A 21,728-nucleotide genomic window follows, 5' to 3' on the forward strand; every position below is an offset into this window, starting at 1 on the left:
TGTCTTTCTTGAGCCTTTTTTCTTGTATTAATATTGGGGATATGCATATGAGAATGCAAAAGCACATGTGAGAATTGAGTGAAGAGATTCATCAAACAAAAATTTCAAGATCGTAAACAATTCTTGATGCAGTATTCAGAAACTCATATAGGAATTCATTTTGCAGGAGAGTACAATATTTACACTACTTTGACGTTCATGCACATATTGAATTTCAGGGATAAAATGTAGAATTATTGGCCTTTTGTTATAAAATCAAACAGCAAGAATTTCCTGAAAATTTTGTGCCCAAATCTTCTATTAAATGTGTGGAATCAATGATGAAATATTTAGGAAAAATGTATCCTCATCTATTCATGTTAGGGTCCAAGTGTTCTGTATAAATATCATTCAATGGCCTTGGAATGATATCAGGGTCAGAGTTCATGGGGTGGTAAGAACCTAATTTTATCCTTCACTGGAAACAAAGGGAAGTCTCCCAGATTAGACAGACCTCAGTTCTAGGAAGGAGAATTTCTACTATTCACTTAATTGCTATGAATTGCTATGCTTCCAATCTTATGAAGACTAACTTGGCTTGGTTGATGCTTCATATTATTTCCTCTGGACTCCTCCCATCTGATGTTTTTCTGTTTCCCAGATAAACAAACTCGACCACCCCCACCTATGTTTTTTAACACGTTCCCAGCCACTGACTTTTAGACAAATTTAACCATTGCACCAAAGCAATATTCTTTTTCCTCTCGCATTACATCTTGGAATTTGAGTTTCAGTGAGCACTTGGCTACCCGTTGACTACTCATGTCATATATTGAAGTAGCTGTGACCAATGGCTTACTGTGAGAGGCCATAAATGTGGCTCACTCTTTGGCTATTATGACCAAAGCAGCGTGAAGATGGAGAACGTGTTTTGGTCATTATGAGCGAGGCAGCAGTGAATGTTTTAACCTTAAAATGGATTCGGTGTGCCTTAGTGGCACTCATGATTTTAAAAATTTACGTAAAATTTTCCATTCCCATTTGAAATTTTCAGCAGTCTATTTTTTCTTCTTTCCTAGTCTACAAATATATTTCTGTTTGCATAGAGTAGATATTTTTCATTTTATTGGCCTCTACTGAAAAAGTTATGTCCTTGGATTTGCTGTGGTACCAAGAATTTCCTCGTCGCTGTTTTGGAGACTATACCCTCAATCCTAAATTGATTAAATTTAATTAAATCAAAGTAATTATTTTTTGTATGAGATGTTTTAATCTATTTATAATCATGTTACTTGAATATTTAAACTTTATGAAAAAAATTATATTATTAAAAAAAGGAAAACATTGCTAAAACAATTTTGCTTTCTCTTTTAGCTAAGGATCATTGTGCTTGCCTCTTTGTAATAGTCATTGACAAAACTTCATCTCATTGCAGGAATTATTCTTAGAAACTAGCCAAGGATGTTTTTTCCATGGCATTAGTTTTGCTCGGGCACATCCGCTCTGCAACCTTCCTCTGTCTCTGCCAACTTGCTGTGGTGGTGGCCAACTTTGGGGAAATCCCAGGGTTGCTATGTTTAGAATTACACTGAGCTGCAATTCTAAGAACATTTTAACACAACGTGTTATCCGAATTTGCAGAACAATGCTTCTTTATCTTCGTGTAGAAATTTCTCATTGAATGAATAGCTGTAACCCGGCAGGGGATTCAGGGGTTTACCAACTGCCGTAAAGAACACTGTTACATGTTTTGTACCTCTCATGCAAAAATATTCCTCTGCGGCTGCAACAGTCTACTCAAAATACTGGCGTTGATATTATTTCCCAAAACTGTGTCTACCACTTAAGCGAAATCAAGATAAGTACTGTGTGATGGAAAAGATTTTCTTTTTCCTGAGAATTATTTCAGTATTTACATGGTAAAAATCATTTCATGATGAAAAAATAAATTGGCAATTTACCACACAGTGAAATTTTTTGAATATACATATTTATCATTTCTTTGTGTACTCAAATGCACAGAGATTTTATTCATTGGGTTTCTACCAACATGAAGGGGTGAGTGAGAAGGAGAAAGGTGGGTAATGACATGGAGGTTGTGTTGAGGTGAAGGGGTGGAGATACATGAGGTGTGTCGACTGCCAAGGATTAGAGAATACTGGGATCATTAGGTAAGCGTAGAAAATCCTTATCGTGAAAAAGATTGAGGGTGCAAAGACACAATTAGACAAAAGAGCCTGCTCTTTCTTTGTAATTTGCACACACGTCTTGTCAAAACATGCTGGGGTGTCCCTCCCTTGATTCCGAGAGCTCTGGAGGGTCGTCAATGGTGGGGGGAAGCGCAATCAGTTTTTGTATGAGAAAGGAAGTAAGCCCGTGAGTTATGATAAGGAAGTTCATGGTCCAAATGTTTGGGTCAGTGCAACGCTACAGAAAGAAAAAGTGAGCGTGGTCCTCCCAGCATTTTTCCCAGCACTTCACTAGCTCCTCTTCCATCAGCCCCCAATGCACAGCTGGACCAAAGAAAATACGTAGACGCCTGCTCCTCCTCACTTTCCGCCTATAACCCAAGCATCTATAAAATCATTATTTTGGATTGCCCACCAAAGAAGCAAAACCTCACCTGCCGCACTTCCCCACATCACATCCACAATTCCATCTCTAAGGAAACTTCCTGAGTGAGGGAATGGGCTCCGCTGTAGGCAAAAAAACACTGCCTCTCTCATCTCCACCTCAAAAGCGGCATTGGGTTCTTTGATACGTTGCTCATCATCCCATGTTCTTCATATTTCAAAACCTATGTGACTATTTTTAGAAATTGCAGGATATAAGCTCCCATAGTATTCTTAACATTTGTCTTGATCCTCAGAATTCTATAGAAATGATAAAAGAGACAGTCACCTCACTTCACCTCTCCTACACCTTTTCAATGAATTACGTTAAAGAACTCAGCCTTCTGTGTACATACAATGCTGAGATATACATAACATGTAGCTGGATGCAGTGGAGCAAAATATATCACATGGACACATGTGACTTGTATTTAGTCCTCATTGTATTGCAACATAACTGCATTTGTAAATCCACACGAGGGTTAAATTAAATATTTACGTACCAAACTACTTTTGCAAAAACAGTTAATAGGGGAAAAATTAATGAGATTTCAGGCCCGTGATCAGAGTGGCCATAGTGTCCATATCCCTTATTCATTGCTTTGGAATTAATCTCCTCCAATTCAAGCCCCCTTCCTCCCAATATATGTATCTGAGGATGTGGAATAGGAAACTCACCTCCACTTGGTCCTGGTGATGCATCTGATGGTGCATTGACGACTGCTGTCCCGCCAAACGATCCACCACCTCTTCCTCACCCATCATTGGCTCGCCCAGCGTCTCCTCCGCCACCATCCGCCCATCGCTGCTCCCACTAGGTGGCTCTGTGGTCGTTGGCTGGGACGCCAAGTGGCGACCATGCGTAGGTGGCTCTGCGTGCATTGATGGGGGAGAGGGCAGCGGCCGACCTGCCCCTGACAGCGACTGCTTGCCTCCCCTGGCACTAGGGGGCGTGATGACGGACACTGCGATGTAGGCGTTGCGGTGTCGATGCATGGAGGAGGGGGAGGGTGGGTAGGGGGTGGGGGAGGGTCCAACTCCCTCGTGGTGGTGGTGTTGTTGCTGCTGCTGTTGTTGTTGTTGGAGCAGGAGGAAGGGGTCGGAGAGGGGCGCTGAGGTCACGCGGTGGTATGCAAACTTGGGCCAGTCCTTGTGGTGGGACGTCATTGGCCCGGGGGTAGACGAAGACAGCGGGTGCTGCGTTGTGGTGCTGGTGGTGGTGCTGGTGCTATGTGGTGCTTCGCCATGAAGCCCAGCTGGCAATCCTGACCGTGACATCTCCTCTCGTCTAATTTCTTTCTCGCTGAGTGGCATTGCTGATGACGTTGATTTCTGGGTTGCCAACGCCTGAACTCGGTGCATTGTCTTCTCGTAGGTTGTCAGGTCATCGTCCAATTGCCCTGTAAAACCAATTGCAACTATTATTGAAGTGTTCCGCTGGTTAATGGTAGCTTTGCATGGACTATTTTTGAACTTATTCCATCCTCGTATCATGAACTTCTCTCCTCAGCTCACAATAAGTCACTTGCTTTCAGTTCTATCCACAAATGCTATTCTCTTCCCTTCTTCCTGCAACCAACGGACATTCTGCTCTTTAGCAACATGTCCTCTCTACTCAGTGTTCTATCCATCCAAAACCTCTGTCTCTTTAGTATCTCACCTAGAAGTACACTCTCCTCATTCACCAGCCACGTCTACTGGCTGGAGACAAAGTGTGCAGATGGGGTGTGCAGATTAGCGGTTGAAAGGGTGCTGAAAACCATAGCATGTATTGTGAAGGAATATGGATGTCTGATGAAGGGGAAGAAAGAAGTGTTCACAAATAGAATGTAGACAAGCAGATCTTATCATAAAATCAAGATGGAAGGAAGAAAGATTATGATGCCATTAAGAAGCTTCATGTAGACCAGCATGAGAAGAACAAATTTGGTCTCTTTGAAATATTGAAGAATTTGAACTCAAATTAAGCACTTCTTTTTTATCCTGTTCTTTCAGAATTTTTGATTTTGTTCAGCTTTACTTGTAATATGTATACTTTAAAGCTTTACAGCTGTATGTACAGCTTTACTTCCAATAAGGAAAATTTGTAACATCAATCTTAATTATAGAATTTTTTAAAGGGTGATGGTGAGTGTTTTTAAAGGGTGGCTACCGAGGATCATATTGACCCATACACTCTGCCAATACATGATTTCTGATGATGATACAATAGTCATGATACACCTTAATTGATATCTCCTGGATGCCCCAGACATTCAGGTGCAAATGATACACAAAAAATATTCCATACATTATTTTTGTGAAATCAATATATTTAGATTTATTTTCGATTAAAAATAACAGGTTTTTGATGAAAAATATGGAGGTTTTTAACCAATTTTTCACAAATAACTTGAAATACATGCTTTTTTTTCAAAAAAAAATTGAAGAGCAAAATTGTGGCTTATAAGAAAAAAACAAAGAAAATTATTTTTTTGTATTTTTCTGAACAGCCAATGTGGACCAAGCTAAGGCTTTTAGCTTTTGATTTTCAGAAGCTAAATTTGATAGATTCGATGTCAAATAACCAAAAAACTATCCATTTTTGAAGTATTTTAAAACTCTTACTTAAAAGTTTGTAGCATGAAATTTGAGCAAGTGATGATAAAAGTCAGTCCCTAATTTTTTCTGAAAAAGAATCAGTGAAAACAACCCCCTAATAACCACCCTAATTAAAATTGACATTTCTCTACAGTAGGTGTTTTTATTTAGGTATTATCAATAGTTCCTGGACATTTGAACAATGATTAATTTTGGAAAAATAGGAGCTAAAAAGGAAATACATTTTTTCATAATAACTCCAAAAATACTGGAGAAACAAAAAAATGCTACTTTGATGAATTGTAGCTTCTTAAATTCTTAAGATTTGGAATTCTAAAAATTTTCTGCTCAATAAATATTTGGTGTGATTTGGCAATTTAAAACCTTTATTTTATACTGAGCGCCACCACCTTTTAGCACTATAAACTAAATACTCTTTCAAAACAAAGGGGATTCAAGGAATTTTATTTGCATAGCCTCCTAGTCCCTGAAAACCCTATAAAATAATATTTAAATGAACTTTCTATCATCAAAAACGAAGGAGATATGTTTGAATAACCAATAATATTTTTTTGAGAAATTCGAAAAGCACAATTCTGAGCATAAAAATCTACATTTCCAGTATACATGTACTGTGTGTGCAATACATTCGATACTGATGTAAACACTCAAATTTACATCAAAGTAGTCACACATACCCATAAGATGTGCATATGACTGCTTTTGCACATGTGGAATGTGTGTGAATGCATGTAGTGGAAAGAATGGAAACCATTTATGTAGTATCCGTTATGTACATATGTAGTGCTATATATTAGGGTGGTCCTTGTTTTTATGGTTTGTTTTGGGACGCCTCTCAGTTTTGTTCCATTTGGAGAGAAAATGGGCCATGAAAATTATTTTTGCAATTGGATACCGGGAAAACATGCTGCATCGCACTTAAAATTTAGAAATTTTGGCATTGTTGGGTGTTTTTTGGACATAAGTGTTCACTCTCGGATTATTCTTTCACTTTTTGGTCTTCTACAATGACTTGTTAGACATTTGCAGAGTACAACCTCAAATTTCTTCCATTTCTGCATTTCTGGTTCCCGAGATATCGCACCGAGAGTGAGCCCCCTGCAGTCAGACACCTTGGGTGACACGCGGGTTGCATACTCTCAATTTTTGTTGATCATTCTCACACATCGTAAAAAGCATAAAATTCTTTATATAAACTTCTTTAAACTTCATCAATATAACCTTGAATGTTATATTTATCATTGTTTACTACCAAAATGGCCTTAGCAGCAGTAGTTTATTCTCCATATCTAACTCTTATATTTAAGTGCTTTAGTCTAAATTCAGTGCATCATTTCTGAGAGCTAATCCCCTGAATGGCATGTGAAGGTGCTTCTTCTTGCATGTGTTTCTTTGTTATTGTTCAAGCTCTGGGTTTCTTTGCAGCAAGAAAAGATGGGGCTAGTTGCGAGTTCATAGATAGGTGGGGGAGGAGGGGTCTTAAGTTTGGTGGATTTCCCAGTTTTGATGGATCCACGACCAGCAGAGGGAGAAGTAGGTGAGGAACCGAGGGGATAATGAGTGCAGGAGGAGGAGGATTGGCGAGAGCACAGGGCACAATAGTAAATGGTTCAGGCATTCATTTCCATTAATTCATTATTTCACTTATATATTCATTATTAATTCAATTATTCATTAATTCCAACCCTTCTCTTTACCAACCGAATAGAGGAACTTTTACAGTGATATTTCCCAGTGACCATCCAACTGTGCGCATTTACTTGATTGCGCATCCTGGAATTTGTTCCATCAGTGCCACTTGAGAGAAAATTCCCCCGTGTTCCACGTGCCATTTGTAACGATGCAATTTTTGTGATGAATACAGTGGAAGCGCGATTTTGCAAGCACGGCATTTTACGAGAATTGCATTTTTGCGAGTGATAATCTTTGTACTTCCAAATGGCCTACATTTTACATGTAAAATAAATCGGACTTAGCCAGGTCAAAAAGTTCCTTCCACTGTGTATGCTCGGTTTTACAAAAGATATTTCTTGAGTGTAATGCACCGCTGAGCAAGCATTAACTATTACCTACATATGTAATATGTTATTTATAAAAGAAAGTCGATAATCGCGTTAGTTAGAACACTTATAACTTGAGAACGGCTGCACCAATTTTAATGATATTTGGTTCTTAGGATTCGTCTCAGCCCTAGATACATAACACATAGGACTTTAAGAAAGGATAATTTCACAAAAAATTCATCTCTTTCTTAGTGATATGTTTTTAGGAGTTAGTAACGCAACAACAATTGATAAGTCGGTCAAAACTACAAATTAAATTATTTGTTCTGATTTTACCAGTTTAATAACTGAACTTCATAACAATATAACATTTTAAATACAAAATATATTCGAAATATTGAAATTTTATTTTAAAAATTCAATTCGAGCTAATTGTAAGCCCAGCTCGAGTGGACACTTCACTACCATGTTTGTAAATAAATCTCCAAGCAATTGTTGACAGTCGATAATGTCCGTATACTCTGTATGAATTAAAATCTTTTAACTGTGTAATAAACGAAGACGAAGTCGCCAACTACCTATCTGAATATTTAAAGTCCTTGGACGTACCTGGCTTACCATCGCATGATTTACAGCTATAGGTAGGCTCTGTGTTCATGATCTTTCAAAACCTAAACCAACCATAACTATCCAACGGAATGTGTTTGGCTATTAAAAAAACTGATAATGAATGTGATTCACGCGACTATACTCAAAAGAAAATTCAAAGATGAGGAAGTTATCAATCTTAAGATTCCATATGTTCCCAACTAATATGCCCTTTTGAGCTTAAACGTATTCAATTTCCAATTCGTGTTGCATTCGTGATAACAATTATCAAATCCCATGGTCAGTCATTCAGTTTGTGTGACGTTTGTTTTCATGTGCCAATGAAAACCCATGATTTTCTCATGGTAAATAATATGTGGTATGTTTACGAATCAGTAAACCATCCGCTGTAATTCTTCCTTCGCTTCAAGGGCGCAGCTAGGTTTTAAGGATAGCGGTGTTTTAGGCGCAGCTAATACTGGCGGGTATGTATGGTATAGAAAATCCGCCAAGGTAGGCGAGAGGTGTGGGGGCCCTCCCCAGACATTTTCTAGGATTAAAGGTTCAAAATGGTGGGTTTTGCGGCTGTGTGAATAGTTAAATATTTTGTGACTCATCCGTCCCCCTAATATTAATAAAAAAATGTTTTATAAAAAGATTCTCTGAGCTTTTGGGGGGGGGGGTTTATCCCCCAAAAACCCCCCTCACTGCGTCCCTGCTTCACTGCACTATTTTTATTTAGCTTAATTCGCTTTATCTTGCGCCTGATAACAAAACAAAAACTGTTGTTTATCAGAAGGCGCTTGATGCAAGATATTAAACTCGAATGTGTAGGGACCACCGCGGTGCGTTTACGCATGCAGCACGTTTACGCAGTGCATTTTTTCCAAACAGAGGTACTATAACTGGCGCGTCTAAAGTAATTAGATACGAATGCTGCTTCATAGGGGCTTTTTTTACACTATTTTGAGCATCAGTCAAGCGTCGCTCTAGCGTTGCGTTAACCTTCCCCGTGAACGGGCCAAGTTTATGCAACAGACTTGGACCTAAAAACATTTTTTACGGTTAATAACATAAATAGCCAACAATTGAATGCGTTTAATTTTTATTTCATTAATATTTTCTCATTTAATTTATAATAATTCAAATATGACTAAAACGATACAGCCATACGATACAATATATAAATGGTGTAACTAAACTGTAAGTTCATTGATTTTTAGGCGGTACGAAGTTCGCCAGGTCAGCTAGTATGTTATATGTATGATGATTTCACTGTAAATATTTCAACAGATAGAGTGATTAACTAATCCGAACTCAATTTTACCCATAGTTTCTTTTGATTGTGACCAATGCATCTCATCTGTGAGTGTTTGCTTGTTTTGTTGATTCCTCCCCAGTGTATTTCCAAGTTCCAAAGAAATTGCATGAGCAAAGCCAATGAACACACCACCTGGACCTTAAGAACTCCTCAAAATGATTTATCTAATTGCAAAAAAGGGTTCAGGGTTTTGTGTGGCTGCAGAAAAGTGGGGTTTTATTGCAACTCAACTTGTTCTGGGTGCTATGGTGGGGATTCTTATAACAGTGCACCAGCATACAAGAACACAAGGATGACATTGACCACCACCATGAATGAAGATAGCTAAAAAATTTATTTTTTCCTGTGTTTGTAAAGGTTTTATATTTAAGAATGTGAATATGCAGTGTATTTTTGTGTAAATAAACATTTGTATGTAATTTTTAGGGATGTGCCTGTAGTACTACATGATCTCGAGTCGAGTTGAAAACTACTCACGAGTATCGAGTCGAATCGAGTATGATAATTTCTGAACCAGGCATTAATACAGCAAAGCATCTCCAACATATTCTCATTTTTCCAATCCTTCAGTGAATTTTCTATTCTGAATGCTAAGCTTGATGCAAAAAGGAAAAGATAATGAGGAACACTGATGGTAATTTTGTCATGAAGGAAGAGATGAATGAAAATTAATGTGTCTAAAATGTGAGCACAATTGGAATGAATTTACCTATAGTAATATGTCGTCAGTTTAATTAATGTAAGTACAATCTTAACTGCTCCGAGGAATCCTCAGTAAAGGCATTTGTACAATTGTAATTAAGATTACTTATGCTAATGAATCATAAAATATTTTATCCTTTCAAAACCTCATGCAGAAAAACCAATAGCATCTATGAGCTCAGGCAGCAAGTTACTATGCCTCCAATTCACGGTATTAATGCCTGAAGAAAATTCTCTTTTGCAATACACTTGTGTGGCTTTCTTACCTAGATGTAATGTATGGGAACTTTTATTTATAGTTGTATCAACGATTATTATGGATCTTGAATCTTCATGGAATTTAAATGAATGAAGTGAATGAACTATAACGCTTTTTTAGACCAAAAACATTTTTCTTTTTTTCTTACTTCGTTTATCATTCAAATCAATTATTTTTCGTTATTTCAAGAAGAAAACTAAAAGCAACAAAGAAATCAACAAATATTAACATCAGACGTAAGTGGTACTCAAAAAGGCTAAAAAAAAGAGAAAATACACCACTTGTGACGTCAAATTCCAGAAAAAACCGGCATTGTCCTCTTAACACGTTGCGTACCAGGGTATTTAAATTCCTTTTAACCCTCTGTTCAGGTGGTGTTTTAACCTTTTCTCTACTATACACGTATATATACGTGTGGACGTTTCCTGACCCGGGAGACGACGGGCGTATATGTACGTGTGAGATTTTCCCAGCCAGTAGAACGAAAGCTGTACATATATATACATCTTCTAGCTCTCCCCCTTTAAGGACGGTCGTGGGTTTACAACCTCTTTGTCTCGGGACCCGACGCTTCGGGGTCTAGGATTTACCCTCGGAATCCGGGAGCAGGTACCCGGACCCTTCGTCTTTTAGAACCCCTCTCAGCGGTACAGGACAGCAGTCATTCAATTGTTTATACATGTAATTTTCGAAATAAATATTTGTTCATTTCTCAAGAAATATACACTAAGAAATGAATTATTTGTCTTTTGAGCAGCGTTTACAATTTTTATACAAACTTCTATGACAAATATTAACTTATATCTCGAGTTATGTATAAACATCAACATGGAAATTGTTGCTGCGTTAAATGCGTTAATAATGGCCTTAGAACTCTGTTTAAAATTTGAAAATGCTCAGATAAAAATGAGGAATTCAATTCAAAGTCCGTAATTTACGTGCAAGCAACAATTATCCATTTGCTAAATACATATAAGCAATACATAAGTTGACCGCGAACCAATGCCGCAGGTATGGTCGTAAACCCGGAAAGGAGGGAGCACAACTACTCCCGGAGTCCGAGATAATGCGAAGTCCCTGCGTGGAGGGGTCGAAAAAGGTTCAGCGAGACCCTTCTTAATGAACGCCCTACAAAAATGCTCCATACCAGGAGAAAGAAGAGTCTCTTGGGGCTCAGTACAGCAGTCATGCTAAGACGAAAACTCCGCCGTCTCGAAAGGGTTAAACATCACTCACTGAGCAAACCTTCCATCCGAAAAAATGCCATAACTTATTTAAAAATTAAAATTTTTTCATGCAATTTTGAATGTAATACTCACAAATAATTTCAGAATCTCTTTCCGGTGTGATACTCCATGAAACATTTTCCCTTGTGGAGTGGAAAACCGCAAGTTGGGCACACGTACCTTGTTTCTTTTCTAATTTTTCTCGTTGTGCACTTTGCATCTTCTAGTGTGATATTTTTTCGTCCCCTTTCCCACAATAGGAACGAGATGGTGTTTGCTAAGGTCTCTCAAAAAGCACTGCGGGTGATCTCTTGAAGGGGCCCGCCCTGTTGGCTTATCATCGCAGTCATCGTCCGAGGATGATTCGCTCGACTCCTGCCTACTCGCTGCCCACTCTTTGGCGGTCTGGAGCAAATAGCCTTTGAATCGAAAGCCATTATTTTTCTTTAGAGTTTTATTAACTCTGAGAGCACTGAAAAGAGCACATTTTATTAGCCACAGCATGACTTTCTTTGACAATTTCATTGTTTTTCTCTTGATGGAGTAATAGGATAAGTACATATCCACCCTGTCAACACCTTTCATGCACTCATTGTATTTTAGAATACAAGTGGGTTTTTTGATTGCCTTATCATCGCAGTCATCGTCCGAGGATGATTCGCTCGACTCCTGCCTGCTTGCTGCCCACTCTTTGGTGGTCTGGAGCAAAAAGCCTTTGAATCGAAAGTCATTATTTTTGTTTATAGCACTATGCTCTGTCCCTTTTTCAAAGGGTTTGCCTCACTGTTCAACATGGCAGGGAGTCCCCAATTTGGTATTATCATACCACACACCTTCCCTTTATTATCTAAGAGCAGTTCTGCAATTTTCACACTATTATAATAATTGTCTTGATGGACACGAAGCAAAAAGATTGAGATGTGGCTTCAAAAGAGACAAGATGGTTTGTTCTCATTTTTTCCCCTCGGCTGAACAAATCTCTAAATTATGTACTAATGTAGCCAGAATCACTTTCACAAACCATTCGAACTAGTAACCCATATTTTACAATTTTTGCTGGATTATAGGTCTTGATTTTCAATCTTCCTCTCCTTGGCTTCATCAAGTGACGATTCCTGCTTTGGTTCATACACATTTTTAAATTTTTCAACTAAGTATTCCACGGTGGGTCTTATTTTATATAATCCATCCAAAGTATCAAAGAATGCTTTGTTATCACTAAAATGCCAAGCTTTCTGTACCTGCTCAAATCTGTTTTGCGTCGGTAGCTCTCTAAATATTTTTGTTTCGATGAAAGGATCTGTACTTCAATACTCCTTCAGTGTATCTTTCCTCACCTGACCCATCAGAATCAAAATAGAAAAGAATTTTTTCATTTCAGCCATGGTTATGTTTGACCACTTCCCTGTTCTTGGCGATTCTTTGTATTTATGCTTATTTTGACAGTAAAATAAATTGGATTGATGGCACATCGTTTCAAAAAAATCATTACCAAGAAATAGTGAGACTACGTCAAGGATATTAGTGGAATTATCTGGTAATCGCTTCACTCCAGGTTGGCCCAAAAATTGCTCTATATGTCTCTCAAATCTATTTTTTCCCATGAAGTAGAACTTCATGCCAAAGTATTGTCTTCATTTTCACTCGCATTGGAGTCACTTTCAGTGATAACTAGAGGAATGGATGTTCTAGTTTTCATATTCACCACAACATTATAATCGCTTTCATTTTCGTCGCTCTCTTCGTCATACCCTAATGCCACAAACCATTTCATCACATCCATCATCCACATGGCCTTGTTTTATCTGGCAAATCATCAGCACACAAGTCTAACAAAATTTGTTCTTCATCCAAAGTGTTGACCTTCCAATGTGATGCCATAATATGGAATATTCTTATGAGTGGTTTTTAGAGCACAAATGCGAGCATATCTTCAAGTGAGATAAACTGACAACAAATGAACTATTCACTGGGACTCGGGGAAACACCAACTGCTCTAAACACATTGGGAGAGGAAACTAACCCAAAGGCAAGAAACAAGTAAGAGAGCATCGTCTTCCTCCATTGCATGGAAAGAACTGGGGGCCTCATTGTGAGTCCCCCAGTTCCTTATGTCAATGTTGACGGAGCAGAACTCTCCACTTGCTGAGAGTGCATCTCGAAGAAGCAGCGATGCAGATAAGGGTCAAACTCGCCAGATAAAACAAGGCCATGTGGATAAACTCTTCGGAAATAATGAGCCAAGTGTGTGGGGTAACTCAAGGAAAAAGATTAAATAAGATGCCAACACTGGTAAGAAGAGGAACGCCGATTCTGGGTGGAGGTGTTGAGACTGGAAATATGTGCCTATTAGGGCGTAATGCCTTTGGTTTAAACATGGTTAAAAAGCTAATGTTTAGAATATAACTTTACCCAATCAAACGCTATGATGCATCAATTCATTATGATTAATGAACAACAAATGAAAATGAATGAACGAATAAGTATTGTACGCTTTGAAATTGTTTAGGTTGACGCGCCTAAATGATGAGAATCTTCGTCATCTGCCCGGAACGTTTGGAAAAAAAATGATGAGAATTCTTGCCATCTGTACGCAATGTGTTAAGCCTAAATTTTTTCCATAAAAAACATTTTAAAAATTTATGTATTCTCCTTTCATATGAACAAAAAAAGTACGGTAAGGTACAAAATTATGGTATAAGAAGGTACGAGCGATGCTGCGGTCCAATCCAATGACGCAGCTGCACCGAGTCGGAAGACGGTTGACTCGACTTTCAAATACTTGCACATCCCTGGTAATTTTACTTACTTTTCCTCATCATACCTATTAAAGTAATTTATAAGCATTGCAATGTTTTATGGGATGGTTTATCAAGGGTTGATATATTCTGAAATTATGTTCAAAAGCATAAAAAATCATTGTTCAAATAATCTGAACTAAATTTTATTATTGAGCTTTAAAATCTGATTCGATAAGTTTTGGCATTTAGGAATAGTTTTCACCCCTAAAAAATAGAAAGCGCTCATCAGCATAATATAGATTTTAAAGTAGATTAGCCTAATCTCAATTGTTTATTCTATTTGATTCAATTTGAAAATATTGCAAGGTTTTGCAATTTTTTGTGGTTCATTTCCTGGACTACTGACTAGATCTCATTGGATTTATTTCCTTCCAACAGAACAGATCCCCAGATACACCTATGTATATCACTCACTGAGGAGACTGTGGACCCTCTTCCACTCCTCCGGATTCTCTGCAATCCGTAGCATCAGCTCTAAGAGGTCCTCGTCCTTCTTAGGGTCTTCAGGATCCATGAGCTGCGAAAGCCGCATGAAGAAGCAAAACAGCTATTATACCATAAATGTATTTTCATCATTCATTTGCCATAGACTGGTTAACTAAAATACTCAAAATATTTTTACATAAAAGCAAGGGTTGTATCTGATGGCAACAACGTCAAAGCAGAAGTTTATCTCACAGTAATAACCACTAAAAATACCATAAAAAAATAAAAGGAATCATGAGAATAGCTCCAAGAAAATGAAAGAAATTAGTACGTAAAACTTGCTTATAACGATCTTGCAACTAACGAAGTCCCTCCCATAATGAGGTGAGTTCCTGGTTTTCCTTGGTTTATCCTATGATCATCAATGTTAATCTCCCTGCATACAACAGGATCGGATGATACGAAATCCCTGCTATATCACAATCTTCTTTGGTCCCTAGGGGAATCGTTTCCTCTTTCATAAAGAAATTATGGCCATGTTAGCTACTAAACCATTCCTTACCTTATCATTACATAGTTCTTTTAACTTATGGCAATCACAACATAGGCAGTTCTACTATTGATCTTCTGAACTGAACTGAATACCTCATAAATCCAGGGGCATATTTACCAGTACGCCAACTACGCCATGGTATAGGGCAGCACCTCCCAAGGGGCGGCATACAAGTCCCAGAATTTTTATTTCTTCAGTTTTTTCAATTTTTTTTAAAACCATTTCCTTACAGAATGCAAACATATTGATTCATTTTGCCGCATGTTTTCTTTTTTAGAAAAATGCTTCACTTTAGTTAACCAGGAGTGCGAGTCATGTGTTTACATTAGTCATTGTCTTCCAAATAATCACTCTATTCCTTTTTTCGCTAGTTCCTGTCGTTATAGGCACGAGGACCTCGTGGAAACATTGAATTTGGTTCGCATTATTCAAACAAAAGCTCAGAATTGTGAAAATATTTGAATTGTGTGTCTTTGTGAAGGTGTCAAGATTTGCGTTTCATTTTGTGAATATTGCTTATCGATGTGAGATACTGAGTGGAGCTCAATGTAAGAAGGCACAACAAGCGAAAAAATATGCTCAGAAAGAAGTTCTCGAAAAAATAGTAAAATTAATTTCTTGGGTTCAAAAAAAAAAATGAGATAGATTTCCAGAAAATGCAGATTCTATTGAAGAAGTAGTGAATGTCGAAAGGAATAATATAATAATAATAATAATAATAATGTCTTTATTTATCTGTAGCACAATAATAATTGTGGTAGATTTCGTCAATTAATACACCTCATGTGAGGACACAGTAGTAAGAAATACCCTGGATTTAAGAGGCAGCAGAATGTATGTACATATACAACACCCATACATTTTGGATATGGAGAATATTAATTTGCCTCGGAAAGGGTCGCTGCCTGGGGATCGCCAGGGCAGGTCTGGAGCTGGTGCTGGATCTGACAGCATACGGACCACCAGTGATGAGAATGCGCTGTGGCAGGCACTCATCGGGACACCCGAAAATACTACTGCCACCGAAATTGAGGGAAACCAACAACCACTTACCTCTCCTGCTGAACGTGCTTTGCCTGATAGAACTCAAGCAACCACAAAAGCAGGTAGACCGAGGCAACGTATTGAATGGACTACTAGCCTTAAATGAAGAAGTCATGCGTTGCTACTATATCAGTACTAAAATGGAGACCGATTTGATAAGATATAGATCCAGGATGCTACAGTTATTTTAAATGCACACTCTGAATTGGCCGGTAGAATCTCGGAACAGAACCTTGCAGATAGGAGAAGAGCAATAGTCACGCGCAACCTTCTCTCCAATCTTGAGCTGAATAGAATCAAAGCACAAATCGAAAGTGATAACGCGAACCAGGAAAACGTGAGCACAACAGAAGGTATCAACACCTTGATCGAACAAGAAAGAGAAATAACTCCAGAGATGGATCCAGTTACATTACAGGATAAGGGAAGTGATAATGAGGAAGAAAAAATTATCTTGCGCAATTTTTATGAAACAAAGGAGAAATACTTTGGAACCGATCCCACACTTAGACCCTACATTCCAAAGATCACAACATCTAATAAAGCGATTCGAATAATGGAATACATCAATAATAACATACTTCCAAATCAAGCTTCGAACTGCAATAGCATAGAAGAACTTCAACTGCTTCTGTACTGTGCTGCAATATGCACAGTCACATCACTAAACATGAAGGTGGACACTTTCAATGGAAGACGTAAGCCGAAGACTGAGTCAGCTCCCCCATGGGAGAAAAGATTAACGAATCGGATTGAAAACATACGGAAGATACTGGGCCAGCTAACACAATATAAAAGAGGAACACATACAAGAAAACTGCTCAAAAAAGTCAAACAGATAATTTATCCTGCTCGTGAGGAAGATCTTTCTGCTCAGAAGATCACAGAGGTAATTGATAAGTACTCGCAGCAACTGGCCGTCTACTCTAAAAGGCTAAGGAGATACAAAAAATGTACAGAGCGGAAGCGCCAAAATAATCTCTTCCAAAAGAACGAAAAGCAATTCTATAGAAATTTAATGAACGCAAAAAGTAAAACGCAAACCGAATATCCCCCCATAGCACACTTAACAGAATATTGGTCTAATTTATGGGAAAAAACAGATACACACGACAACAACACCGAGACACTCTGTGAAGAACGAAACAGGGTCGCTGATGTAAAAGATATGCCATCAGTCAGAATAACAGAACACGACGTTCAGGAAGCCATTAGCAAAACACTAAACTGGAAATCACCTGGCCCGGACAAACTTCAGAACTTCTGGATTAAAAAATTCACTGCTTTGCATGCCACCATAGCAAGAATATTTTGCCATATATTACAGAAACCAATAGATACTCCTGAGTTTTTGGTTAGAGGATGCACTTTTCTCCTTCCCAAAAACGATGCAAATACAGATCCTGCAAACTACCGACCAATAACCTGCCTACCAACCATGTACAAACTACTTACTTCAATACTCACCAATAAAATCCAAGCTCACCTCGATGCGCAAAAAATAATGACAGAAGAGCAAAAAGGCTGCTACAAATTTTCAAAAGGATGCAAAGACCAATTAATAATAGACTCCATAGTAACGCAACAGGCCCTGAAGAAACAGCGAAACTTAAGCATAACTTACATAGACTATAAAAAAGCTTTTGACTCGATACCTCACTCTTACTTACTGGAGGTACTTAAAATATATAAAATTGCCCCAAATATATTAGCCTTCCTTGAACTGATAATGCAAAAATGGTCAACAACAATTAAATTGAACACAACAAATGGAACGCAGCAGTCTAGAACAATATACTTCCGCAAAGGGATATTCCAAGGCGACTCCCTCAGTGCTCTATGGTTTTGTATGTGTCTAAACCCTCTAAGTAAAACACTGAACCATACAGGTTATGGGTTTAAGATAGCCACAAGCCCGAAAAACAACAACTACACCCTAAATCATCTGTTATACATGGATGACTTGAAGCTGTACGGGAACTCGCCCATGCAGTTACAAAAACTGCTAACCATAACTAACAATTTTACTAAAGGCGTCAGAATGGAATTCGGTATAGACAAATGCAAATCCATTCATCTACAGAGGGGAAAACTAACAGCCACAGATGGTTATACCCTCGATGAAAATACTTTAATAGAAAACCTTAAAGAAACCGAAAGTTACCGATATCTAGGCATTGCCCAACTAATGGGCATACCCCATACACAGTTAAAAGACAACATAAAGAAAGAACTTAGCAGCAGAATAGAAAATATCCTGAAAACGGAACTTCACGGGCGGAATAAAGTAAAAGCCATCAATACTTTTGCAATACCAATCCTTCTCTATACCTTTGGAATTATCAAATGGACCTTGACCGATCTTAATGAAATAAACAGAATTGTGAGAACCCTTCTTACAAAACACCGTTTACACCACCCAAAGAGCTCCACAGAAAGAGTAATACTTCCCACACATGAAGGAGGACTTGGTATTCTTGATGCTGTACAGCTTCACTATAAGCAAATTGCTGATCTAAGACAATACTTCTATGGCAAAGGAGTCAAATGCAAACTTTTCGAAATAGTATGTAAAACAGACACTCACTACACACCACTTCATCTAAGCAACAGTGAACTAGACATCCCGAATCAAACTACAGAACAACTAATCAATCAATGGAAAAGTAAAGAGCTTCATGGGCACCATCCTCATCAGTTAAACATGCCACACATAGATAAAGAGGCTTCAAATATATGGTTGAAACAAGGGAATATATATGGGGAAACAATCGGATTTATGAGGGCCATTCAAGATCGCAGAATATTGACGAGGAACTACAGAAAGTTCATATTAAAAGAAAACATAAACAGCGATCAGTGCAGAAGATGCAAGAACCAATCTGAGACAATAGAGCATATTATGGGAAGTTGCACGGCTCTAGCAGCAAATGAATATACCAGTAGACATGACAATGTAGCTAAAATCATGCACCAAGAACTGGCAAGAAAAAATAGAATCCTGGACACCAATGAACCATACTACAAATACCATCCACCTGATGTTTTGGAAAACAATGAGTGCAAACTATACTGGAATGCAGAAATAAAAACTGACCGAGCAATTAAAAGCAATAGACCGGACATAGTTATAATAGACAAAATAAAACGGCACACTACCCTCATAGACGTGACAATTCCCTTAAACCATAATGTACAGAAAGCACAATCCACCAAAATTAACAAATATGCAGAACTTGCAGCAGAGATCAAAGCCTTGTGGAAGATGTAGTCAGTAGATATATGCCCAATAATGATAACAACAACAGGAATCACACCGTGCGAAGTTCTACACCAGCTAAAAAAGCTAAAATTGGAGAAAACTCTACCAAAAATACAAAAGTCAGTCATCCTGGACACCTGTCATATTGTCCGACGGTTCCTTTCAATAGAATAATTACGGAAGTAATAACAAAACACAGCTGAACTTGACTTGGTCCGTTCACTGTGAAAAATCCTTGTAAGATAGCAAGAGGGAAAAATGAAAATAATAATAATAATGTCTTTATTTATCTGTAGCACAATAATAATTGTGGTAGATTTCGTCAATTAATACACCTCATGTGAGGACACAGTAGTAAGAAATACCCTGGATTTAAGAGGCAGCAGAATGTATGTACATATACAATAAAAAGAAGAGAGAAATTATACAATTTGAATCAAAGTGCAAAAGTACATTTAAAAGGTAATAGTGGAGAAATCAATTTCCTCCAGTGAGTATATGGGTTTAGATAGTGGGAATTTATTTAGGGCCCTGTGGAAGATATTGTAGTCTACCGTTCCTGCTGAGTTGGGCAACATGTTGAAGTACTTAATTGCCTGGTTCTCATAGTTAAAAGATTTGACCAGCCTACATTGAGGCATATCTAATTTACCCTTTGCTCGAGTATCATGGGTTATGTACATCAGCTCTTGTGAAGTACAATTACAAATTTCCCTTGTAGAACAACAGAATATGAAATACATATAGTCTGTATAGACAGTCATAATTCTTAATTCGACAAAAAGTGGTTTACAATGTTCTGTACACCCAGAGTGAGAGATAATTCGAACCACCTTCTTTTGAAGTATTAACAAAAGTTTTACATCGTAAGTGTGCCCCCAATTTCTGATTCCATATGTAAGGTGAGATTGAAAGAATGCATAATAAGCATAGAGAAGATAGTCCTTAGTCACACAGCACATTAGCTTCCTAATTAAGTTCCGGGCTCGGGCAAGTTTTTTCATAATGTTAAAAATATGCTAACTCCAGGTTAGTTTGGGATCAAGGTGAAAGCCAAATAGTTTAACAACTTCATTGTCAGGTGTATTTTGTTGAAGAGATCAGGTTAAGAACTGGGTTTTCAATGGATTCATGAAGAATCCGTTTGCTGAAAACCAATCATTAGACTCTGCCAGTGTGCCAGATATCAGCCTAGCAGTCTCTGTGGGATTGGTGCCCTCATGCAGAAAGGTTGTGTGGTCAGCATAGAGGACAAAGTCAGTGGACACATTCACTGGTAGGTCATTCACCATGATCAAGAAAAGGAGGGGACCTAATGCGCACCCTTGAGGCACCCCATGCTTAATCTTGAGGAACCCCGATTGAGTTCCGTTTACTTGTACATACTAGTTGCATGCGATTACTCAGATAGGAAGACATAAATTCAAGTTCAACCCCATGAAATCCATAATAATTCAGCTTCTGCAGAAGCATTTTGTGATCCACACAGTCAAATGCAGATGAAAGATCACATAGTGACAAACTTTGTTTCATTTCAAATGCATTGATTATATGCTAAATTACACTGTGAACTGCTTGAGTTGTATTTTTACCAGCACGAAACCCAAATTGGGACGTTGGTGTTAGATATTGAGATTCGAAGTGGTTCACAATTTGAGTGCAAGCAACACTTTCAAAAATTTTAGCAAAGACTGGGATGATGGAAATTGGATGGTAGCTACTTGGCAGGTTTCTATCACCATGCTTGTAAACTGGGATAACCTCTGTTTATTTGAGGCTGTCTGGGAAATTTCCTGACTTTAAGCATGAATTTATTACTATTGCTAGAGGGTATACTATTCAGTGTATAATAGACTTAATTAAGTTGCTAGAAAGACCAAATATATCTTTGCTGTTGGAGTTATTAATCCATTTACGGCCAAAGGTGCGAAAACGCACCATTTTTTAATTAGTTCATAAAAAAATATCTCCTCCGTTATTTAGTAGTTTTCCATGGTAAATTATTCATTAGATGAAAAACTTATTTTTAAAACTATTTTCTTTAAAAATTTTGACGTGATTATTTAGTTATAAATTTTCAAGTTTACTAAATGTTTTGCTCATCGAGAGCTATCAACTTAATATTTTTTTACGAGTGCACTGAGATTATTTAAGAATCCTAATACTAGTATTATAAATGTACTATTAATGCTTAATTACTCAGATTTAAAAAAATCAAATAATATATTTAGAAATGTACAATTTTGAGATTGGTATATAATGGTGCGTTTTCCCGCATTTGGGGGTATGGCAAATTAGGACTGAGGTAGCGTACCCAGAGACAAATCTAGCAAACTTTGGTCACTAATATT

The 21,728-nt window shown here is 37.8% G+C and overlaps 1 protein-coding gene across 4 annotated transcripts in view; it reads right to left on the reverse strand.

Annotated features, from left to right (window-relative positions):
- Window positions 1–3,927: 3,927 nt before the first annotated feature.
- Window positions 3,928–21,728, reverse strand: part of LOC124168473 (nucleolin-like) — an 817,942-nt gene continuing 800,141 nt past the window's right edge. For 3 of the 4 annotated variants that reach the window (XM_046546745.1, XM_046546742.1, XM_046546744.1), the window contains one exon: window positions 14,513–14,609. In XM_046546745.1, coding sequence (XP_046402701.1) covers window positions 14,596–14,609 — 14 coding nt within the window. In that variant the 3' untranslated portion in view covers window positions 14,513–14,595. Of the gene's footprint in view, window positions 3,992–14,512; window positions 14,610–21,728 lie in introns of those variants that run through there. The other variant, XM_046546746.1, reaches the window with a different exon arrangement.

This window comes from Ischnura elegans, chromosome 11 (genome assembly GCF_921293095.1).
Source record: "Ischnura elegans chromosome 11, ioIscEleg1.1, whole genome shotgun sequence".
Lineage (NCBI taxonomy): Eukaryota > Metazoa > Arthropoda > Insecta > Odonata > Coenagrionidae > Ischnura > Ischnura elegans.